Raw genomic sequence first — 26436 nt, 5'->3', positions numbered from 1 at the left:
CTCAAACTGGATCATGTTACTTTGAAAATCAGTTACAGATGATTATGTATAAAAGTTCATTACCCTAGTCTCTTGGGATCCTCAGCAACATTTTTGTATTTTTTAATAACTTCTTAAAATCCCCTCGCTCATTTAAATCCCCTTGCTCATTTAAATCCATTCTGCCATTTTGAATTTCTCCCTTTTCACTCAAGTTGGAATGATGTAGTCAGTAACACCAACTTATTATCTCATTACAGTTGTAAATTTGCTACCTGTCTTATAGCCAACATACTCTAAAAAATATGATGCCTTAAAACCACTGATATTTAATAAATAGAGATGAAAAAAAAAAGTGTTTGGAAAGGGGAGAGATTGATGACATAGCAGTTTGCCAGAATCAGTCTGTGCTCACATAAAAGAAATAGCTTTCCCTCTCCCTTTTTTTATTATTTAATAGCCTGCCCTCTTATCATGTAGAATTACTTTCAGTATATTTTGGAGATATCTATAGCTAACATGGTTTATAATCCAACAGATTAACAAACATTTATTAATCACTAAATATAGGGTACTGGGCCTATGTGTTAAAGATACATTTTTTTAAAGACATATTATTGGTCCTTAGGGAGTTTATATTCTGTTGGGAAAATAAAACATTTAATCAGCCCATGAGCTGATAATTTGAGATGATTTGATAATTTGAGGAACAAGAGAGTACCAACTACTTACAGGATCAGAGAAGGCTTCTTTTTAAGAGGTGACACTTGTATTGAGTCTTGAATGAAAGTCTTTTTTTTTTTCCTCAGGAGTGGGTGGGTGAGGGTTTGATGGGTTTCTTTTCCTTCAGAATAGCTCCTGTTATAAAATTATGATGACCAGAGTTCCGGAAAAGAAATTAGGCTTGAATAATTTGGGTCCTTATTCTATTAACACTATTTTTGATCCTCTTTTTTAAGTAGAAATGGAAGTCTGGTCTTATGTTTATGCTTCTGCAAAAGTTAGACTTCTAAAGATCTGGATGACTTCAATTCAATCTAAATCCCATATGTGCTGCCAATGTGAGAGAATTTCTTGAGGCTTTGCACTTGAAAGACACATTGAAAGTTGAGGAATCTAATTTTTGACCAGAGACACATACCTGACCCTAATAGATCCCCATATAGTACTTCTTATTTTCTACCTTAGCTCCCCAATGATTATGAATCACAGACCTTCACATTATTGTATTGGAGACTATTTGTTCATTGGCCTTAAGTAATATTTGTAAAATCTCTTATTATATTATTTTTATTTATGCCTCAGTTGACTTCAGGAGGAAGACCACATTACTACGTATCTTACCGTAGGAATGCTTTTGCACAGATGAAGCTCCCTAAGTATGCCCTGCCTAAGGTACAGTTGAATAATCTTCTGTATATAGTTTTTTTCTCCCTTTCTGCTTTCAGTTTATGGATATCCCTCCTTTTCCTCTGTCTATTTATCTTTTAATCCTATAGAATTATATAAGGATTCAAACTAGAAGGGACAGAAGGAATTGTAGACTTGCAAAATAAATAGCACAGGGAGGGAGCTTATATATCATCTAATACAACTTTTTAAAATTTTATTTATGAGGATATTGAGGTAAAAAGAAGGTAACTTACCTAAGTTGATACAACAAACTAATGGCAGAAGTGAAACTAGAATTGGGGGCTTCTTTTTTTTACTAAACCACTATTGTTTCTGCTAAACCACATAGCTTTACTGAGCTTTAGAGATTATTTTGTTTAGTTCCTTCAAGTTATATATGTAGTACCTTAGTAACCCTGCCCATTAGATCCTCAGAAAAACTACCTCAGGTACAAAATAATCCATAATTATATATTTGCATGAAAACCTCAGCTTATGAGCCTTGTTAATATGATTAGGTTTAATAGTCATCCAGAGAACACAGTTCAAAGCAAAGTTATTAAATGAAATAGCATAGTAAAAATATTAGCAATGGGACATTTTCCCTTAGAACATAGGTAATACTTTCCCACAAATATAAAAACTATCATTGAAAAGACAGATAAATATGGAAATCCCATTGAGTCACAGACATAGGGAACATGTGTAGCCTGGAAACATTCATAAAACCCATGTCAATAATATTGCAATGACACTATTTTCTAAGGATGCCATTGAGATGCTTGTTCTGAACCTCTACATTGCTATGCATTGGGTCTTTACCTGAGTAGAACAGCATAAATGTTATTCCCTACAGTATATCACATTCATAATTTTTCTTGTGCATGTTCTGCTTCCCTTTTTCCTTCTTTATATTTCTTTTACTTTTGAATTCTCCTATTTTCTTCTCTCTTCCTCTCCATCTTGCTTTTTCCTCCTTTCCCTCTTGAATTCATTCCCTCTCCTATTTTTTCCTTCTCTTTTCCTCTCTCTCCATTTCTCTTTCTCTCTCCTCTTCATTTCTGTCTCTTCTGAGTTTACTTCTCAGCTGATTTCCTCCATTACTCCCAGCTACTAATTTTCGCATAAAATCTCTTCAGGGCTACTTCCTAGCTATCTAAACACCACTCTCCATTCTGTTAGTGGGTAGTGACTAGAAAGCCTCTCCCTGTAAGTGTAGTCTGACATTTTCTCAGTTGGCTGTTGGTTGTTAATCAACAGATTATATAAAAATAAAATTTTGATGAAAATCAAGAAGTGTTCCAAGTCTTCTCTAGCTTAGAAAATAGATGAATTTCATTTCAGAAGAAAATGTAAATGAGACATCATCCACCTGGTTTACATTTCTATCTTTATTGTGTATATATGTGTCATCAGCTGAATCCCTTAGTTTAGGGACTGAACCTTAGCCAGAGTAAAACATCATCTCCCTAATTAGATAAAAAAAAAATCTAGAGAGTGAATTTGACTATTCATAATTATATAAAATGCACAGATAGTAGAGTCAGGATAAGAATTCATGTTTTCTGATTCCTAAATTAGTCCTCATGATACTGTGAGTAGATAATGTTTCCTGAATCCATCTAGTGAGTCTTATTGCAATTAGTAGTCAGATACTAGCTATCCATCATTCTTTAAAAATCTGCTTTTTTACTCTGTTAAGGTATTTGCACCACCTAGTGGAGGGTACACTGACCTAAGAATATTTAAAATCCCCATTTTGTTAGTAATATATCTTTGACATGAAATAAATTTACTTTTACATGGGGGTATAGAGTTTAGAGTTGGAAGAATATGAGATATAATCTTTTCTGACAACTTATTTTTACAGATGAGAAAATTTAAGATCAGAGAAGCTAAGCAATTTCTTAAATATCATACAAATAGGGAGGAACAGAGCCAAGATTTGAACCTCTGTGCTCACATTTAAAAATCTAATGATTTTAACAGGCTGCCTCCTTCTCTTGGCTTGTTTATTCCCCTGGAGTTGACATATTTAGGCTGGGATGTATACAGGGCATAGGAAAAGAACATATATTCTTAAAGATAATTAGGAGAGATTTAAAATCTTTGGACGAAAAGATCCAGATGCCCCTAAAAAGAAAAAAAAAAATAAAAGACTCCTTGTGTTTTGATTATCATTCTTTTTAAGGCAATGTAACCTAGTGGATTGCAAGTTAAGATTTGGAATCAGTAAAAATTTGGGTTTGAATTCTCCCTAAGATACTGACTAAATGGAAAAGTAGCTTAAATTTTCCAAGCCTCAATTTCTTTATTTGTAAAATGAAGGATAATAACACTACTTCCTGAGGTTGTTGGGAAGGTTAAAAGAGTTTGTGTGTAAGAGATAACTTTGTAAACCTTAAAGCATTATGTAAATACATACTAATTGAGGTTGTGATGGTGTTTTGTTATTTTCACAGGTCTTTTCTATGGTCAGTTTTCAACAACCAAGCCTAGAGTAATTTATGCTTAAGAATTTAGTGTATAGGGTGATGCTTTAAAAAGAGCAATATGATCTCCTGTTCTTCCAGGAGAACTAGTGATGGGAATGACAAAATTATTGAATAAAATTCTTCTCTTTTCCCTTCTGTTAATAAAGCAAAAAAAATAGAAAACTGCAAGATTTAGCTCTGAAGGGCTCAAAGCCCAAATATTTTCTCTCTCAAAAACTTGGAAAGTGGTTATGTCCACCCCATTCTACTCCTGAAATTTTATTAGACAATCTAATTCTTTGCTGGCCCCTTCCTTATCTTGCCTCTCTGTCTTCTTTATACTTGAACACACTCATCTCCTTTAAGGAAATAGGAGTGCCTACTAGGAAGAGAACACAAACAGAAATTAATATTATATTACATACTCTGTCATATCACCTCTTTATGCTTATATTTGATACATTGCAAAAATGCTTTGTTTAGAATAAGAAAGCCTAGATGCCTATCTTATCTCTATCATTTAGTATCTCAATTTATCATCTGTAAATTAACAGGAGTTACCCTAGATGATCTTTAAAGTCCCTTTCACAGTTTTTAAATTATGAAACTATAATTGTATATATTTTATAGAATTTCTGAGATTACTGAGTGAGAAGTAAGAATATGCAGAAGCTTTGAAAGATGTTAAAAGCATCACAAAATGTCAGACATGTCTTAATTGCTATTCCAGTGCTATTTCCAACATACTAATATGGCCCTGTGAACATTTGGGGACTCTTTCATAAGAAATTCACAAACAGATAAACAAAGCCAGACATGTATTCAGTAGTGTCATAGGAAATGTTCCATCTGACCAGAGTAGCATTAGAAGTATGATTTGAAATGGATTTTTGAAATCTAAAGAAACCTCTCACCCCATCCCCAGGTGACTTTAGAATAGGTACTTTGCAGTTGCCCAGTTTCAACTGTCACTCTGGTCACCAAAGTCTTGTGGCTCCCAGTGGGTGGCAGTTGGACAATCTGGGCTGAAAAAATTGCCTTTGAACCCCGAACACTCATCTCTACCCCTTCCTCATTTCCTGCTCTGGCAACATTCTGACAGTGCCTCTTCTGAGGCCTGAAAAAAAGGACATTGTGATTAATTTAAATCATTCTCAGAGAAATAGAAGTCAGAACAGCCAGCAATGTATTATTTTGACCAAGTAAGTGTGTATTATTTAAGGAGATGAGCTATTTCATTACAACCTCATTACACTTTCAAAGTAGAATCATCCCAGGCTTGTGTCAGAAGGACCATTTATGCATCTATTTAGAGGTTCCTATCAAACTCAGGAACTGGCCTATTTGGAAAGGAATAAACCACAACATTTATCCTTAGGTTTGTTTGTTTTGTTTTAATCTTACCATGCCATTAAAGGGACTCATGAAAAACTGAGGATAAACTGATGAGTAACAGAGAGATTAGATGATGAGGAAAGAGGATAGAGAGAAAGAGAACTTTACTGTTTGCTTGGGGCTTTCCAGACAAGTGAGCTAAATAATAGGGAAACAGATTAAAGTCAGAGAGGGGGAAGCTTTTACTCTGAAGGAGCTTCCATTCTTCCAGGGTTGTATGACAAGTAAACAGATAAGTAAATACCAAATGATGTGAGGAAATGGAGAACATTTAGAACCACAGAAATCAGGCATATCTTTCAGCAGGAGAGACCACCAGAGTGTTGAATGAAGATAAAACTCCTAAGAGGAGAGTAAATTTTGGGTGTGTGGAGATAGGGAGATTGATGCCAAGTTGGAGGAACAGCAAATTGGTCAGTTTGACTAGAATTTCATGTGTAGAGTAATGTGTAAAAAGATTGGAACATTTTGAAAATATTTAAAGACAAATTTGAAGAGTTTATGGTTAAGGAGTCAAGAATCAATGAAACTTCACTGCTTAAATGGCTTATCTGAGCCTAACAACACATGTTTTTGAAAAACAAAATTTCCCCATTTCCATTCCCAATTAAACTTTTATTTTTTGGATGAAATATTGATTTCTCATGATTTGAATTCTTTGGAGACATTCCTCCCTAAGTTTAGTCTGAGAAAACTTAAACCTATTTTTCAACAACCTTACAAAAATGACCGATGCAAAAGAGTGGGAAAATGTTAAAGAATATTTTTCATTGGAACTATATGTTCACATTGTAGATAAAAATCATATTATATATTTTTTCTTTCTTTTGTACAAATAAGAAACTTAATTAAAAAAAAAAAACTTTCTGGTTGTTTAGGAGGAAAGAGATTTCAGTGTAGAGATGAATTTAAGTTAGATATGGGAAAGAATTTCCTAGCACTCTCAAGATCATAAGGTACACTATGGAATTTATGACTGAGACAAATTTTAGCATTCCATTTTCTAATGTTTTTTTTTTTAGTTTTAAGGAAAGGTTGGAGAATGATCTTTCTGGGTTTATTTGATAATAGTGCCACAGAAAAGAAAGAGAATAATGTGGAGAAGTCTTTGTTTTCTCTGATCCACTATACTGTTAGAAAATATTTGCTGTCACAGACTAGGGACTACAGAGGTAATAGGAAAATGTACGCCAGGTAATCAATAAACCTAGGGGTATATGAGCTCTCTTCCCCTCACCCATACTATCCAAAATACTATTCTAGAGGGAAAAGAATTTGAGAAAGTCACTCACTCATGGGAAATATTGCACAAATATTAGATTCCTTCCACTGGACAGGCCCTATGTGAAGAATTGTGAATGAGATGGAAATAAAAATGTTAGAGTCCAGAAAAGAAAAATGACAAATGTTGACAGGAATGTATAGAAAATGAGACATAATTCTCTGTTGGTGGAATTGTGAACTGCTTCAACCATTCTGTAGCACAATTTTGAACTATGCGCAGAGGGCTATAAAATCATGTCTAATCTTTAACTGAGTAATACCACTATTAAGTATTAACTCAAATGAGATTTTTTTAAAAAGGAAAAAGACTTATATGTACAAAAATATTTATAGCTCTTTTTTAGCACAAAGAATTGGAAATTGAGGGTATATGCATCAATTGGGAAATGGCTGAACAATTTGTGATATATGATTATGATGAAATATTATCATAGTGTAAAAATGATGATCAGGATGCTCTCAGAAAAATGTGGAAAGACTTCCATGAACGCACACAAAGTGAAATATAGTAGCAATATCATAAGATGATCAGCTGTAACTGTCTTGGCTCTTTTCAGAAATACAATGATCCAAGATAACTCTGATGTACTTATGATGAAAAATGCTATCCAAATCCAGAAAACAAACCGATTGTGTCTGAATACAGATTGAAGCATACTTTTTTTTTTTTCTTGAGAGTTTTTGTTGGGAAGAAGGGGTTGGGAAATCAATGCTTTCTTTCACATAACTTTTATGGAAATGTTTTACATGGAAAAAAATGTTAGAGGCACTGCTTTTTTGGAGCTTATAGTCCAGCAACACTGATCATTCAAATTTATATTTCTATTAGTGCTTTAAGTTTTATGAAAATACTTTTCCCCAAAGTGACCTCTGATATAATTTGTACAAGTATTGTTATACTTGTTTTACAAATGAAGAAATTGATTCTGAGAGGTGAGGTGACTTTTGTATGGGCACCCAACTAGTAGACATAAGAACCGAGATTTAAACAGTCTCCATCTCTGAATTGTTTACATAAAACACATTGAAAAAATAACTATTGTCTTTGAATTCAGCAAGTATTGGTTGAGTCCCTACTCTGTACAAGGTCCTATATTAGGATACAAAGGCAAAATAACAAAGATACCCTCATTTCAAGGAAATTACATTCTAGGTGAAAGAGAGGGAGAAATTTAAGAGTATAATACAAAAAGAAATAATATAGGAAATACTGTGAACATTCCATAATAGTTCCATTTTCCTAGAAGATAATTAATAACTCTTTATGAATGAATATATCATAAGAGAGTGATATGAAAAAGTTCAAAAAAATAATTTATTTGTCTACTATGTTGTAGGCACTGTGCTACATACCAAAGATTTAAAAAAAAGCAAAAGTTAGTCCTTTGTACTCCAAGTCTAATTGGCTTAGCAAGATTTGAAAAAATATTCAAATTATAGCTCTATGTATCATGTATGCAAGTAGACAGATAAAGTAATAAATAGAGTTATTTCATTTAAGTGTTCTTACTGTTCTTGGAAAGCAAAGAAATAGATAAATTATGCTTATTAAAAATTACTAGCTAAGTTGGCCCATATAGTATTGGACATCTTCATGACATTTTATGATGACCAAACTCAGGGGGAAAATTGTGATCTGACTTGGCTTACGAAAGCTGAACACTCTCTCATTTTATTTTTTCCTTTCCCACTCCTCTCAGCCTTTTCCCTCTCAACTTTACTCTACATAAGCCTTTTGAGCCATATCCATATTTGTACTTGGCAAATAAATTATGGTGATTAATTCTTCCAAGTCCCAGTCATTCAAGAAAGAATTTTTCAAGTTGTTTAATAAGATAGCCAAATTACACCTAAGTTCCCTTTCCCCATTACTTTTTAATGCCCATCCCCACAAATACATCAAAAGAAATGTTTGATTAACACTCCTTCAATTAATTAATATTTTGCATATATGCAAAAGAGAGACTATTTGCAATCATAGTGCCTATTAAAGGATTTCTTATTAGATTGCAGACTCATTTTATTTTCCAGGCATACAGAATAATTTAAATGAGGATTGACAGATAGTGGATCTCCTGTACTCTCATCTCTCTTCTTTGTCCTCTCTCCAGGATATGCATGTCATCAGCACAGATGAGAATCAAGTGTTTGCAGCAGTCCAGGAGTGGAACCAAAATGACACCTACAACCTCTACATCTCAGACACACGTGGTGTCTACTTCACTTTAGCTTTGGAGAATGTTCAGAGTAGCCGAGGGCCTGAGGGTAACATCATGATTGACCTCTATGAGGTATGTCACGTCTGGTGGGCCAATCTCTCTCTCTATTTCTTTTTCTTTCTTTCTTTCTCTTTCTTTCTTTTTCTTTCTTTTTTCTTTCTTTCTTTTTTTTACTAAATGGTATTTTATTTTTCTAAATACAGATGAGGATAATTTTCAACATTCATTTCTGTAAGGTTTTGTGTTCCAAATTTTTTCTCCCTCTTTTTTCCACTAATCTCCTTCCTAAGACAGCAAGCAATCTGATATAGGCTAAACATGTAGAATCCTTTTAAATAAATTTTCACATTTGTCATGTTGTACAAAAAAAGCAAATAAAAAGGAGTAAGATAATCCATAAAAAAGAAAAACAAATGAAAAAGTGAAAAATATTTTGCTTTAATCCACATTCAGAGTTCATAGTTCTCTCTCTGGGCATTTTGCATACCAAGTCTATTGGAATTGTCTTGGGTCACCACATTACTGAGAAGAGCTAAATCTATCATAGTTGATCCTCAGATAATCTTATTGTTCCTATGTACAATGTTTTTCTTGTTTTGCTCACTTCATTCCACACCAGTTTATATGAGTCTTTCCAGGATTTTCTGAAATCAGCCTGCTCCATGTTTAACATTCATTGGATTACTTGCCATCTAAGGAAGGATGTGGAGGGGAGGGAGAGAGAAAAAAATTGGAAAACAAGGTTTTGCAAGGGTGAATGTTGAAAATCACCTATGCACATGTTTTGAAAATTAAAAGCTTTATTAAAAAATAAATTAGCCTGTTCAAACATTTCTTGTACATTCACATGCCATAACATATTCACCCATTCCCCAATTGATGGGCATTCACTCATTTTCCAGTTTCTTGGTGGGCTATGCGTTTTAGAAAAGAAATTTTTATTGGCTATGTTTTTGGAGAAGCAATGTAATATGGAAGAAAGCATATTAACATCAAAGCCAGGAAGACATGAATTCACACATACTAGCCACGTTATTGTGAGCAGCTTCTTTAATCTATTGTTGTCCCATGCAGCTCTCTAAGACCAGAAAGTTTAGATAAAGTGCTAGTGAGTTAGCAAAGGGATTTTTCTACACCCAGGAGTTCCCTATAAAAATGAAATCTACAGTCTACTTCAATTTTTATGTTTTAGTTACTTGAAGACCTATTATTTGGAAGGAGTGCAGTGGTTCTCTATAGCAATAAAGGGCTAGGATTAATGGGTTGAAGTTGAAGGGAAGCAGACTAAGGATCATATTAAGAAAGAACTTCCTAAAAACTACAACTGTAAAACAGAGGAATGGCCAGCTTTATCAGGTAGTTATCAGTGAGGTGGACTATTGACACTGTCATAAACTCAGGTATCAGAATTGTATAAAGACTGCCCCAGCAGAATCAAGGGGTCTGAAAGACGGTCTACTTAACTTGTAAAAATACAGTTGCACAGGATAAAAATCCATATTCACAATTATGATTATGTTTTCTATTGTTGGTTTTGGTTCATTGAGGTTGATGAGTTGAACACCAAGAACTTTCTTTTTCTCTCCTTTTTACTATGAAGGCAACACTCAGGTATAGCTTATGTAGCTTGAATGGAGTAAAGAATCCATCAAATTTGACAAAATGGGAAGTTGCCTTGATGGGGACTTTTTTTATGGGATTGGGGTGGGGAGATGTACCAGAGAGCATGCTATCAATGTTTACAGTCTAATTGGCTAAGCAAGATTTGAAAAGGTCACTTATTATTTAAATTAGGTCTATTATAAATGAAATAAGAACATTTTAAGCTCTAGATGCATATGTTGCAAAGCTCCTGTCAATCAGCATCACTAATTCTTATACAGTTTGTGCCTTTAATTTTTTTTCATAGTACTGGGATTCCTATTTGGAATCCTATTTGCTATTAGTCCTGGTTATAGCCCATCACTATAAAATATTAAAGTTAAAATTATGTCTATTGAGAATATTATAGTCTTTACAGATTATTGTGATGCATATTACTTTAGAACATATATATATGTGTATATATATGCGTATATATATATATTCATGCTATCTAATCCTCTCTTGACCTTCACATGTATTTATTTATAACTGCTTATTGGACATTTCAAACCATGGCAAATTCTGTTCATCGATAATACAGCCCAGTATTTTTCTCCCAATCTACCCCTCATCTGAATTTCTATTATTGTTATTAAAGACACTGTCACCCTTCCAGTTATATAGATTTCCACTTTTTCCTGATTTGTTCTCCTTCACTATTCACATATCCAAAAAGTTGTTAATGTAGTTACTACCTTTTCTATATTCCTCAAATTCATGTTCTTATCCTAATGACTAATACCTTCATTCAAGCCTCCATCACTTCCCACTTGGACTAATTAAATAATCTCCTAATTGGCTTGTCTCAAGTCTTTCTCCTTTCCAGTCTATCTTCGGTATAACTACCAAAGTGATTTTTCTAAAACCAGAAATGTAATCATATCACAGCCCTGCTCAATAACCTCCTGTGGTGCCCTATTTTTAGGATAAATATAAGTTCTGTTTGGCCTTTCAAGCCATTTAAAACCTGGCCCTACTATCTTTCCAGCTCGAAAATATTTTACTTCCTTTCCCTCAACTCTGTGATCTGGCCAAACAGGTCTTTTCCTCTCTAATGATATACCTTTCATCTTACACAGGCTTTCTCCTAGACTTGAATATACTCCCTCCTCACCTTTGCCACTTAGAATCATTTGTTTCCTTTAAAACTGAATTCATGTACTTTGCTCTGTTGTTTTTTCAGTCGTTTTTCAGTCATGTTGAACTCTTTGTGACCAGATTTGTTTTTTTTGGGGGGGGAAGGGCAAAGATATTGTTATATTTCCTTCTCTAGCTTAGGCTAAAAGGGTTAAGTGATTTGCCTAGAGTCACACAGCTAGTCTGAGTCCAGGTTTATTCTCAGGAAGATGAGTCTTCCTAATTCCAGACTCATTACTCTATCCATTGCATCATCTAACTGCCATCCTCTCTATATAAGATCTTTTCAGATGTCCCACACAAACTGTTAATGCTTTCTCTCCTTAAAATCATTCATTTTGTATCTATGTCATATTCACAATCTAAGTATATGCATGCATTGAAATAAATGTATTTATGCACATCTTGTCTCCTCTAATTGAATATAAGCTTCTTAAGGGCAAGGACTATTTAATTTTTGTTTTAATGTAACTTTTGTCTTGTACAGTACTTGATAAATGCTCTTTGGTTTATTTATTCCTGCATTGAGTGGAAGTTAGATTATATGGCTCCAAATTTTCCTTCCAAACTCTGTTTCTACTATTCTAAATATTTTCAAGGATATGTGAAAGATGATAAAGTTGATGAATATTCTCTAGTTCCTCAGACAATAATAAAAAAAAGAAACTTCCTTAAATTGAAGCAAAAGAGACTAAAGTTAGATGAAAAAGAACTTCCTGATTGAATAACTTCCCTGGGTAATTGTAGCTCTATCTTCTAGATAGGAATTTAGATGACTTAGTAAATAACTTTGCCTCCAATTTCTTCACTTTGTAAAACAGAGAACATATAAATGAGAGGACATCAGAGTCTGTTAGAATCCACTCTAACTTCAATTGCTTTTGGTACTTCAGAATCAAAAGATGTGTTAGCTGTCAGCATCACAGAAAGTTCACCAAAGAATTTACTCCTATTATTTCTATTAATCTCAGACATAGCTGTTTGGAAAGAAAGTTATTCATTATTGTGTAAGTTTCAGGAAGTTTTTAGAAGGCCCACCTAGTATTTTTCAGTATTCTAAAATGAAGAATTTAAAACTTCACTCATAATTTGGTGAAACTCGATTTTCCATGTATTTCCTACCTCTCTTCCCTAAATCTAATTCATTTCACAAAAGTGATTCATTGGTCAGAGAACAGCATATGTGATCAGGAAAGTAAAAGATTTAAGATTTGTTTTTTATTTGCTTGGGAATGTCCAGGGGTCTCATTGGGAACTTAGCATTAAGGATTAATATAAAGGATCAGGTTCCATAACATCATAAATTTTACCTATTGTGGCAGTTGGACCTATTGTTGCAAATCTGCAAAATGCTGTACATTTTCCAATCTTCCTCACTTTTATTATAAATTCATGAGAATTTTCTTTGAGAACTTGCAGAAGTACAGCTTTAAGAATACTCTATGAAGGAACTTTTGTTGGGAGAAAGGGAAAGGAGCAGGGTTTTTTTCTCTTCTTCCTATCCCACTTTTTTTTTTTTTTTTTTTTTTTTTTTTGAGGCTGGGGTTAAGTGACTTGGCCAGGGTCACAAAGCTAGGAAGTGTTAAGTGTCTGAGACCAGATTTGAACTCGGGTCCTCCTGAATTCAAGGCTGGTGCTCTATCCACTGCGCCACCTAGCTGTCCCCTATCCCACTTTCTAATTGACTAGGCATCTAGAAACAACTTGCCCCAAAGGAAACACCCCATTCAAAAGTTCAGGTATTCTTTAATTCAGTGTCCAAATGAAGGAACAGTCATATTCCATGTAGCCACTGAAAAAGAATGATATTCAAAGTCACCTAAGGGAGGAAGTAGTTTTGAGGAATGAGACACCTTGAGTTTCCTGGCAGCAGTTGATGGAGAACATAGTATCTGAGGCTCATGAAGTGAGTACCTTTCTCTACTAAGAGTAGTGGTTATCTATCTGGAGATTCACTGCTATTGTGTTAAGTATGCATAGGAAAAGAATCTAAAATAAGATGCTATATGGTTATTTCAGTAAAATGCATACTTAACCAACCAACATGGAAGGTTTTTGTTTGTTTGTTTGTTTGTTTGTCTGTTTGTTTGTTTTTTTATTAAAGCTCTTTATTGTTCAAAACATATGCATGGATAATTCTTTGACATTAACCCTTGTAAAACCTTGTGTTCCAATTTCTCCCCCCTTTTCCCATCCTCTCCCCTAGATAGCAAGTAGTCCAATATATGTTAAACATAGTAGAAAATATGTTAAATCCAATATATGCATACATATTTATACAATTATCTTGCTGCACAAGAAAAATCAAATCAAACCAGGAAAAATAAGAAAGAAAATAAAATGCAAGCAAACAACAATAAAAAAAGAGTGAAAATGCTGAAACATGGAAGATTTTGATGAAAATTATATTAGAATCTCATAATGCATAAAAGAAAATATTCACAATGTCCACCATCAACTGTTATATATTATTTTAAGATATAATAGGATATAATTCAAAACTTTTCATTTTTCCCCTTCTCATTCCAGATAATCTAGTATCTAAAAGAACATGTCAAGTATTTTGGACTGTGAAGGGTACAGATTCAAATTCATGTATTCAATGTCTTGTCTTAATAACATTTTTTAACACTTAATAATACCTAATAATCCACTAATATAATTTGACTATGAATGAAGATCCCCTTATTTTGAATTTGTTTTGAATACATATATATATATAAATACATGCATACATACATACATTGCATATATATTTGCACTATTTGCCATATTGATAATTCCACTGTTTTTCTACCATTTGTCAAGGATTGAGATGACAGTGTCTTGCCTCTAAAGTTTCTGAGATACAAAAAGTAGTATTCAGCTCCCCTTTCCCTATGAAGTAATAATAACAGCTTTTGTCCCTCTGACTATTCCTCATTGATTTTTAGGATACTTTTTCTCCTCCCTCTCTACCTCTCTTCCCCCCTTATCCTAATTTCTCAGGACAACATGAAAACATTTTTTTCTGTTTTTTTTTTTTTTGCTTTTTTCTTTTTTTCTGACAGACCCAGAGGCTATTTTAATTGGCCCTAAGATGAGGTGAAGTTTGACAGATTTAGACAAAATTGAATCTGACTTGTCGTTAGAAAGCTATTCAAGATACTTACTGTAAAATTCAAATGTTTGTCCCGAGTACAGAATTAGGGGTAAGGATCAAGGTAGCCCTTAAACATAGTTGAAACTTTTCCTGTTCCCCTCAGGATACCCACATAGATCTGTCTGGTCATTGCCTGACTATACAGCTGCCTCCTGTTATCAGTAGTCTGAACAGTGGTTTGACTGCATTATGTAAAAATGTCCCGTATCCTGGGATGTAGGGGTTGGGGGTGGAAAAAGAAGGCTTTGTTTTATTTTACTGACAGTTCACAGGAACCTGGATTGAAATTGATGTGATCAGACTAGTGGTGCCGTATCTGCTGATTACCTAGATGGAAAGAATATTGGCTGACACTGAAGCTGGCACAAATGTTCCCTTAAATCTGATTGTTCTGGCTAGAAGGGAGCTGAAAGCCATCCAGAGAGAATCTCCCAGCTGAATTGCAATGAATGATGAGTGCTTAGTGATAAATGGAAAGTAAGGCAATCCATACATGAATTAATAAGGGGCAGAGAGAATGAAGCATCAGTGGTGTGGGTTAAGGGGTAAGAGAATATAGGATATACCAATCAGCTCCGGGAGAAATAAATAAAAGAAGCAATCTGGGTTTCTAGCAGGTTGCAGGAATATTGGTTTGGTTAGATTTTACAGAGCCATTTCTATAGAAGGGAATTTCTGTGAGAGAGAAGGGGGAGAAGGAGAAAAGGAGGGAGGAAGGGAGAAAGAGAGGGAGGGAAGGGAAAGGAAGAAAGAGGGAGAGAGAGAAAAATTAGCATAGTGGAATAAATAGAAGGAAAGACTAAAATTCTCAAAGATCAAAGTGTATTGATTTTGACACATAATGGTTATATGACCCTGAATAAATAATTTAATTAGCAAAAGCTAATCTACAATGGTAAAGGGAATTTCTTCATTGGGAAGTTGCTATTACCAGTGGTATTACAAGTATTACATTGTTGCTGGTTCTTCGCGATTTGTGAAGAGAGTAGCATGCTACTCATTAAAAGTATATATTTTTTCCTTCTCAAGAAAAGTCCTCAGATTCTTCCAATATCATTTTCAGTAAATTTTATATGAATTCCAGCCAATAGTAAACACCATCTTGTGAGTATTAATCACAGGGATTCTAAACAGAATATTTAGGAGAAAACATTCAGACACCACTTTCAAAGGCAAGATTAGAGTGAGACAACACTAAGAAATAGTACCTTTGTTAAAGTCATTTTTCATTATTTCTTTACCTGTAGTTTATTTTTCACGCTACCATTGGTATAATTTTTTTTAAATACAATCAGTCCAAGATTATTAAAGGACAAAATCTTGAACTGACTGACAGGATAGGGATCATATTTATTTAGACTACACATAGTAGATACTAAATAACTGGGAATAGTTTATTAAATTGAATTGATTCTGCTTTATGATGAATTAAGGAGATGAGGCAAAGCCTTGGAGTTTACTTGAGAGGGAAGAAAAGTATCTGAGAATGTATCCTACAGGATGAAGGAGATAATGTTGGGAATCATTCATTGCTGCTTCTATGTGAAGCACTTATGTCTAAAATAGGAAGAAATTCAAAAATTAAATCAGATATTACTGCCATCCTTATGGAGATTGTGATATAGTAGATAAGTATACAAATCAGGATATACTAGGTACATAAGAAGAGTATTAAGTGGTAGGAAAGCCACTGGAGAGATTCTTCAGTGTGTGTGTGTGTGTGTGTGTGTGTGTGTGTATGTGTCTATATGTTAGATTTTCGTTTAATATATGTATACCTTTCTAACCTTTTCTAAATGGAAACACTGAATAGGCTGAAGATAGATATGTGATTTTATACATTGAACTAAGAGATCTCTGGGAATAGATGCCCTTTGGCTTCTGTTTCCTGGAGCAGAAATACCAAGTGGTAAGTTTTTGCTACCCATGAAAAGGATGGATATCAGAAGGGCCTGTCCAGTGGAGCCAATGCAGACAGGAGAGTGATGTGTGTGCCCGTGACGCATGTCACCTGGTATGTTCTCATTGGTATGGATGACGGATGGTGATTTGACAGACTGGAGAATATCCACCTTCCTTTGGGAAAAGAAGATTAATTAATGATGATGAAGAACACTATGACTTAATAGACAATGACAGTTGGCCCAGCAAGGATGAAAATTATTGTGATCATGCTGAAACCACTTGCTTGATGTGCACAGGACATACAAATCCTGTTCAAGGCAAGATGAGGGAAGAATAAACATATGTAACTAGCAAATGGTACATATGCATATATGTGCATAACAGTATGAAGCATATTTCTGTTATCAAAAGAAATGCAAACCTTGTATTTTGCAAAATGAAACCATGCAGAGGTGATACTACAACTCCAATTAATTTAATTCAATTAAACAGCAATTTATTAATGATTACCCCTCATGAAATCTCCTTGCTAAGAGCTAAAAAACAAAAAGAGAACATACCAGAGAAGCTGTCCTCTGTATTCTTGTGCTGGAAGGAAACATAGCACATACATGACAACATAAATTTTAAAAAAATTAGAACATGAGGAATTATTTAGAAAATTTGCAAACAGAAGAGCTATTTTCTAGGAAGTCTTTTCTGAACTCTACATCTGTTAGTATTCTTCCTCCTCAAGTTATAATTATTAATTATCTGTGTAGTTTTTACACACATAATTAGAATATAGACTACAAACTTCTAAAGGGAAGGAAATTTTTAAAATTTTGTCTTTTTCTTTGCATCCCCAGTGCCTCGGACAGCGTCTTGTATATAAATATAAATGCTGCATAAACATTTATTGAATTTATTAGAGTAAACTAGGAAAGAACCAAAGAGATAGAAATTGTTTGTGTTGATTGTTTTAAAGAAAGGCTCTGAGTCACAATCCAAGAAACAACATAGAAGAGGTGAAAGACACCTTTATCATCAGATACCTAGATCTGGTCTCATCATTTAAGATTTAAATCTTGTTTGGCTCTCAATATCATTTTAGGATAGTAGCAGAGGAGATTTAGGTAAAACTATAAACTCAGGGATTCTCTGAAAACAAAAGCAGCGCTGGGGATCCATCCTCTTAAGTTTAACTATTTATAGTCTCTGATACTAAGCCTGTCCCTATCTTTTTCCCTACTTTTTCTTTTTTTTTTCTTTTATTAATTTTATAATTATACTTTTTTGACAGTATATATGCATGAGTAATTTTTTATAACATTATCCCTTGTATTCATTTTTCCAGATTTTTCCCTCCCTCCCTCCTTCTACTCCCTCCCCTAGATGACAGGCAATCTCATACATTTTGCATGTGTTACAGTATAACCTAGATATAATATATGTATGTAAATCCAATTTTCTTGTTGCAAGTTAAGTATTGGATTCCGAAGGTATAAGTAACCTGGGTAGATAGACAGTAGTGCTAATATTTCACATTCAATTCCCAGTGTTCCGTCTCTGGGTTTAGTTGTTTCTGTCCATCATTGATCAGCTGGAAGTGAGTTGGATCTTCTTTATATTAAAGATATCCACTTCCATCAGAATACATCTTCATACATTATTGTTGTTGAAGTGTATAGTGATCTCCTAGTTGTGCTCATTTCACTCAGCATCAGTTGATGTAAGTCTCTCCAAGCCTTTCTGAATTCATCCCGCTGGTCATTTCTTACAGAGCAATAATATGCCATAGCCTTCATATACAATAATTTACCCAACCATTCTCCAATTGATGGACATCCATTCATCTTCCAGTTTCTAGCCACTACAAAAAGAGCTGCCACAAACATTTTGGCACACACAGGTCCCTTTCCCTTCTTTAGTATTTCTTTGGATATAAGCCCAGTAGCAGCATTGCTGGATCAAAGGGTATGCACAGTTTGATAACTTTTTGGGCATAATTCCAGATTGCTCTCCAGAGTGGTTGGATTCTTTCACAACTCCACCAACAATGCATCAGTGTCCCAGTTTTCCCACATCCCCTTCAACATTCATCATTATTTGCTCCTGTCATCTTAGCCAATCTGACAGGTGTGTAGTGGTATCTCAGAGTTGTCTTAATTTGCATTTCTCTGATCAGTAGTGATTCAGAGCACTCTTTCATATGAGTGGATATAGTTTCAATTTCATCATCTGAGAATTGTCTGTTCATATCCTTTGATCATTTATCAATTGGAGAATGGTTTGATTTCTTATAAATTAGGATCAATTCTCTATATATTTTGGAAATGAGACCTTTATCAGAACCTTTAACTATAAAAATATTTTCCCAATTTGTTACTTCCCTTCTAATCTTGTTTGAATTAGTATTGTTTGTACAGAAACATTTTAGTTTGATGTAATCAAAATCATCTATTTTGTGATCATAAATTCCTTCCTCCTCCACAGGTCTGAGAGGTAGACTATCCTCTGTTCCTCTAATCTATTTATGATCTCATTCTTTATGCCTAAATAATAGACCCATTTTGATCTTATCTTGGTATATGGTATTAAGTGTGGGTCCATATCTAATTTCTGGCATACTAATTTCCAGTTTTCCCAACAGTTTTTTTTTTCGAATAATGCTTTTTTCCTTTAATGTTGATATCTTTGGGTTTATCAAGCACTAGATTGCTATAGTTGTACCCTTTTTTGTCCTTTGTACCTAATCTGTTCCACTGATCAACTGGTCTATTTCTTAGCCAATACCAAATGGTTTTGGTGACTGCTGCTATATAATATAGTTTTAGATCAGGTATACCTAGACCACCTTCATCTGACTTTTTTTTTTCATTAATTCCCTTGAAATTCTCGACCTTTTATTTTTCCATATGAACTTTGTTGTTATTTTTTCTAGGTCACTAAAATAGTTTCTTGGGAGTCTGATTGGTATAGCACTAAATAAATATATTAGTTTGGGGAATATTCCCTACTTTTTCAATGAAACTAGTCCATTTCCAAATCCCCAATTAAATTACACCAGTTGAAGTATTACCTAATTTGGTATAAATCATAGGATACCCACTTTCTGCCATTTCTAGGGTCACTTCAAATATTGATTCATGAATTTAGTTCCTAGCAGAATTCATTGAGAAAAAGAAATAGTTTCTTTCATTTAGCAGAAGCACAAATAGGTGAAAATCTTTGGCTATGGAAGTCCAACAATTCAGTGAAATCAGAGATCAGGTTACATAAGACTGGAAAGCATTTCTTCATGAGAAGCTGACCCCATCTTCAGGGAGGTTAATAGTCTTAGGACCTAGCTTTTAGGGTAGCATGGTAAAAGAAATACTCTGTTCCTCATCCCATTTCTTTTTTTTTTTTACTCCAAACACATTTTAAAATGCTATTGGAAAAAGGAATATTTCCCAATTAAACATAAATACACATTTCAGGGCACCTAGGTGATTCAGTGAATTGAACATGGGACCTGGACTCAGGAAAATTCATCCAACCTCACACTTATTAATTTTGTGACCCTTGGCAAGTCACTTCGCCTGTTTACCTCAGTTTCCTCTTTTGTAAAATGAGTTAGAGAAAGAAAACGGCAAACCACACCAGTATTTTTCCTAAGAAAACCCCAAATGAGAGTTTAGACATGAAAATAAATGAACAATAAGATTATTAAATTCAACAAACAATGAGAACTCACCATTTGCCTGGCATTGTGTGTGTAAGGAAGAATTAGTAACATGTGACCTCTTTCCTCAAGGGAATGATGATGTAATTACTAAGAAATATAAATGTATAAAAATTTAAACAACAATAAGAATTAAACAACACCAGAACAAATAATTCAGGACATTCCAAAAGACAGAACTAGATAAAAATGTCAATGATTAGCATAAAAAATGAAGAAGCATAAAAAAGCAATATTTGCAACATGAAGAGAATCCCAGAATTTAAAAATGAATATAGAAATGATTTAAGCATCTAGTAATTTTAAAGCACTGTGTTAGTATTGGATATACAAAGAGAAAAGTAAGGCAATCCATGCCTGCAGGGAACTCACATTGTGAATGGGAGACAATGTAAAAGTTGTAAAGATTGTTCAAGGCCATTTAGTATGACCCATTCCTGAAAAATAATATTTTCTTTTTTTAATTAAAGCTTTTTATTTTCAAAACATATGCATGGATAATTTTTCAACATTAACCCTCGCAAAACTTTGTGTTCCAAATTTCCTCCCCTTCCTTCTGCCCCCTCTCCTAGATGAAAAGTACTATATATTTATTAAACATGTTAAAATATATGTTAAATCCAATATATGTATACATATTTATACAATTTCTGTGCTGCACAAGAAAAATCAAATCAAAAAAGAAAAAATGATAAAGAAAATAAAATATAAGCAAACAACAATAAAAAGAGTGAGAATGTCATGTAGTGATCCACATTCAGTTCTCACAATCCCCTCTCTGGGTGCAGATGGCTCTCTTCATCACAAGATCTTTGCAACTGGCCTGAAACATCTCATTGTTGAAAAGAGCCATCTCCATCAAAATTGATCATTGTAAAATCTTGTTGCTGCTGTGTACAATGTACGCTTGGTTCTGCTGACTTCACTTAGTATCAGTTCATGTAAGTGTCTCCAGACCGCTCTGAAATCATCCTGCTGATTGTTTCTTATAGAACAATAATATTCCATAACATTCATATACCATAATTTATTCAGCCATTCTCCACCTGATGGGCATCCATTCAGTTTCCAGTTTCTTGCCACTATAAAAAAGGGCTGCCACAAACATTTTTGCACATGTGGGTTCCTTTCTCTCCTTTAAGATCTCTTTGGGATATAAGCCCAGTAGAAAGTAGCTAGGTCAAAGTGTATACACAATAGCCTTTGGGAATAGTTCCAAACTGCTCTCCAGAATGGTTGGATCACTTCACAGCTCCACCAATAATGTATCAGTGTCCCAGTTTTCCCACATTCCCTCCAACATTCGATATTATTTTTTCCTGTCATCTTAGCCAATCTGAGAAGTGTGTAGCAATATCTCAGAGTTGTCTTAATTTGCATTTTTTTTGATCAACAGTGATTTAGAGCACCTTTTCACATGACTGGAAATGGTTTCAATTTCTTCATCTGAAAATTGTTCATATCCTTTGACCATTTATCCATTGGAAAATGGCTTGAATTCTTATAAATTTGAGTCAATTCTCTACATATGTTAGAAATGACGCATTTATTAGAATCCTTGAATATACATTTTCCCCAGGTTATTGTTTCCCTTCTAATCTTTTCTGCATTATTTTTGTTTGTACAAAATCTTTTTAATTTAGTGTAATCAAAAATTATCTATTTTGTGTTCAATAATGTACTCTAGTTGGTCTTTGAGCACAAATTCATTCCTTCTCCACAGATCTGAGAGGTTGGTTCTTCCAATTTGCTTATAATGTCACTCTATGTCTAAATCATGAACTTTCTTCAACTTTAATTTGGTATATATACGGTATTAGATGTGGATCAATGCCTACTTTCTGTCATACTAATTTCCAATTTTCCTAGCAGTTTTTGGCAAATAATGAATTCTTATCCCAAAAGCCTCGCCCTTTGGTTTGTCAAACACTAGATTGCTATAGACATTAACTATTTTGTTCTGTGAATCTAACCTATTCCACTCTTTCTTAGCCAGTACTAAATGGTTTTGATGACTGCTACTTTATAATATGCTTTTAGGTCTGGTATGACTAGGCCACCTTCATTTGCATTTTTTTCATTAATTACCTTGAAATTCTTGGCCTTTTTTTCTTCCAGATGAACCTTATTTTTTCTAGCTCTGTAAAATAATTTCTTGCGAGTTCAATTGGTACGGCATTGAATAAAGATTTAGCTCTGTAAAATAATTTCTTGAGAGTTCAATTGGTACGGCATTGAATAAAGATTTATTTAGGTAACATTGTAATTTTTATTATATTCGCTTAGCCTACCCATGAACACTTGATATTTTTCCAATTGATTAGATCTGACTTTATTTGTGTGGAAAGTTTTTGGTAATTGTGTTCATATAGTTCCTGACTTTGACTTGGCAGGTAAACTCCCAAATATTTTATATTATCTACAGTTATTTTAAATGGAATATCTCTTTGTATCTCTTGCTGCTGGACTTTTTACCAAAGAAGTAATATATAAAAATGCTGATGATTCATGTGGCACATCCTGCAACTTTGTTAAAGTTAATTGTTTCTAGTAGTTTTTTAGTTGATTCTCTAGGTCTAGGATCTCTAAGTATATCATCATATCATCTGCAAAGAGTAATGTTTTGGTTTCCTCATTACCTACTCAAATTTCTTTAATCTCTTTTTCTTCTCTAATGCCAAAGCTTACATTTCTAAAACAATATTGAATAGCAATGGTGATAGTGGATAATTTTATTTTATCCCTGATCTTATTGGGAATGGTTCTAATTTGACCCCACTACATATGATGCTTGCTGGTGGTTTTAAATAGATGCTACTGATCATTTTAAGGAAAACTCCATTTATCACTATACTCTCTAGTATTTTTAATAGGAATAGGTGTTGGATTTGTCAAATGCTTGCCTCTATTGAGATAATCATATGATTTTTGTTACTTTGGTTATTAATAAAGTCAATTATGCTAAATTTTTTTCCTAATATTGAACCAACATGCATTCCTGGTATAAATTTTACTTGATCATGGTGTATTATACTGGGGATAACTTGGTGTGATTTCTTTGCTAATATTTTATTTAAGATTTTTGCATCAATATTCATTAGGGACAATTGTTTATAATTTTCTTTCTCTGTTTTTATCCTACCTGGTTTAGGCATCAGTATCATATCTGTGTCATAAAAGGAATTTGTTAGGACTCTTTCTTTCCCTGTTTTTTCAAATAGTTTGTATAATATTGTAATTAATTTAAAAAAAAATATTTGGTAGAGTTTGGTAAATCTGTTTGGCCCTGAAGATATTTTCTTAGTGAGTTGATTAATAGCTTGTTCAATTTATTTTCCTAGGGACTATTTAAGTAATTTATTTCCTCTTCTGTTAATCTGGGAAATCTATACTTTTGTAAGTATTCCTTCATTTTACTTAGATTATCAGATTTATTGATATATAGTTGGGCAAAATAACTCTTAATTATTGCCCTAATTTCCTCTTCATTGGTAGAAAGTTCCTCCTTTTCATTTTTGATACTAATAGTTTGATTTTCTTCTTTCCTTTTTCTAATCAAACTAAATGTTTATCTATTTTGTTGGTTTTTTTCATAAAATCAACTCTTAGTTTTGTTAATTATTTCAGTTTTACTAGTTTTCCCTTTTATCTTCAGAATTTCAAATTTGGTATTTAATTGGGGTTTTTTAATTTGAATTTTTTTTTTGCTTGGAAGCCCAATTCACTGATCTTCTCTTTCTCTATTTTATGCAAGTAAGCATTTAGAAACACAAAAATTTCCATAATTAGCACTTTGGCTGAATCCCACAAATTTTGGTATGTTGTCTCATTATCGTCATTTTCTTGGATGAAATTTTTGGGTTGTGTCTAAGATTTGTTATTTCACCTACTCATTCTTTAGCAATAGATTATTTCATTTCAAATTAATTTTGGTCTGTTTACCCCTGACCTGAAAAATAACCTTTTCTACAGGATTTCCAGGCATTAACTGGAATTTGAAGATTTCCAATGAGGGGGATTATAGATTAGTTGTCTCTCAAAGCAGCACATTTCATTTATTGGCAACTCAGTTTTTAAAACGTTCTCTTTAATGTGAGCCCCTAATTTCAAAATGCTGCCTGTCATTCCTGGTTCTGTCCCAGGAAACCAGATAGAATAAACCTCATGACTTTTCTGCTTTTCTGAGCACAACATTTTTGATGACAACTATTATGCCTGTCCTAAGACTTCTCTTCTCCAAACTAAGTATAGAATTCAGTCTTTCCCTTAGAGTGTTTATGGTGAGGAGGCATGGCAGAATCTAGTGAGAAAGAAAAAATTGATTAAAGTTGATTAAAGAAACAACAGAAAGTCATCTTGTTCAAAGAATAGCAAAGGAAAGGGGGGGATAAGGAAGAGAAAGAAGGAGGAAGATCAGGCAAAGAAGAAAAAGGAGGAGGAAGAGGAGGAAGAAGAAAGAGAAAGAAAAAAAGAAAGTAGGAAAAGAAAGATGAAAAGAAAGAAGAGAAGGAAGAAAGAAGAAAGGAAGAAAGCAAACAAGCATTTATATAAAGAGTTACATTTCACAAAGCATTTTACACATATTATTTCCCTTGTGGTAAAACTGGTACATTAATTAATGCATTGATAAAGTTGTGAAATGATCCAACCTTTTTGGAGAGCAATTTGGATCTGTGCCCAAAGGCACCAAAAAGTGATAAAGGTATGCATACTCTTTGATCCAGCAGTGTAACCACTATCTTTATCTCAGAGAAATCATAAAAGAGAAAAAATGTTCAAAAATGTATGTAGCATCCCTTTTTGTGGTAGCAACGAACTGGAAATTGAATGGATGCCTATGAGTTAGGAAATGGTTGAATACTATGATATACTAATGTAATGGAATACATACACACACACACACACACACACACACACACACACACACACACACACACACATATATATATATATATATATATATATATATATATATATATATATATATATTCTAAAATATATGTTCTAAAAGAAATATGCGCAGGCTGATTTCAGAAAAGCCTAGAAGGACTTACATGAATTGATGCTGAGTGAAGTGAGCAGAACCAAGACAACATTGTACAAAGCAACAAGAAGATTATAAGATGAACAATTATGATGGAAATGGCTCTTCTCAACAATGCAGTGATTCAAGACAATTTGAAAGATTTTAGATGGAAAATGCTAATCTCATCCAGAGAGAAAATTAATGGAAATTGAATGTTTTTTTTTCTTGTGTTTTTTTTTTCCTCCTTTTTAGTCTGATTTTTTTCATAACATGACAAATATGGAAATATGTTTAAAAATATTCACATATTTAACCTACTTCAAATTGCTTGCTGTCTTGGGAGGGGGAAGGGAGGGAGGAAGAAAAAATCTGGTACAAAAAGTCTGGCAAAAATTAAAGTTGAAAACTATTTTTGCATGTATTTGGAAAAATAAAATAATATTGTCAAAAAACAAACAGTAAATATTTCCTCTCCCCTTACAACAACTCTGAATTAAGTTCTGTTATTATCATCACTATACACATGAAGAACCTGATGAATGAAGAAAGTAAGTGGCTTCCTTAGGGTCACACAGCTAGTAAGTGACTGAGATAAATTTTGCACTCAGGTCTTCTTGCCTTCATGTTTAGTGCTCTATCTACTGTGCTACCCACTGTCTCCAGAATTTAAAATAGGCTTCAAAGGGTAGTAGTCTAAATAAGAAAGTCATTCTAGGAAAAAGGAAAAACATGAACAAAAGCACAGAGGTTATGATAAGTTAGATTTTACTGTCAATATAGATTGACTATTTTGACAGAACCAAACTACAGACTAAATTGAGAAAGATTATCTCCCCTTTCTATTCCCCCAAAAACCTAATCAACAAACAAAGACAAAACTAAGGAACTTGGAACTTAAAAAGAGTGATGAACTGTACACATTTTCCAAAGAAAGGATTGTTAGAGCAGGTGAAAGAAAAGGATTGCAAATCACACTCCCTTTCTGTGCTTCAGTTTCCCAATCATTAATGTAAGGAGTAAATAGAGACTTGATGAATCTCATTTCCCTCCCAGCTCAGTTATTTTACTCTTCTGTTAAACAAAATTCCTATCTTATAGGAGTAGGTGTAAAAGAACTGAGGTTGTTTTGGTAA

The 26436-nt window shown here is 33.6% G+C and overlaps 1 protein-coding gene across 1 annotated transcript in view; it reads left to right on the top strand.

Moving 5' to 3' along the window:
• Positions 1–26436, top strand: part of SORCS1 (sortilin related VPS10 domain containing receptor 1) — a 726370-nt gene that overhangs the window by 562844 nt on the left and 137090 nt on the right. Inside the window, 2 exon segments of the mRNA XM_074295531.1 lie at positions 1285–1374; positions 8636–8815. Coding sequence (XP_074151632.1) covers positions 1285–1374; positions 8636–8815 — 270 coding nt within the window.

The sequence above is a fragment of the Sminthopsis crassicaudata genome, chromosome 2 (assembly GCF_048593235.1).
Source record: "Sminthopsis crassicaudata isolate SCR6 chromosome 2, ASM4859323v1, whole genome shotgun sequence".
NCBI classification, from domain to species: Eukaryota; Metazoa; Chordata; class Mammalia; order Dasyuromorphia; family Dasyuridae; genus Sminthopsis; species Sminthopsis crassicaudata.
This window is presented reverse-complemented; position numbering and strand designations above follow the sequence as displayed.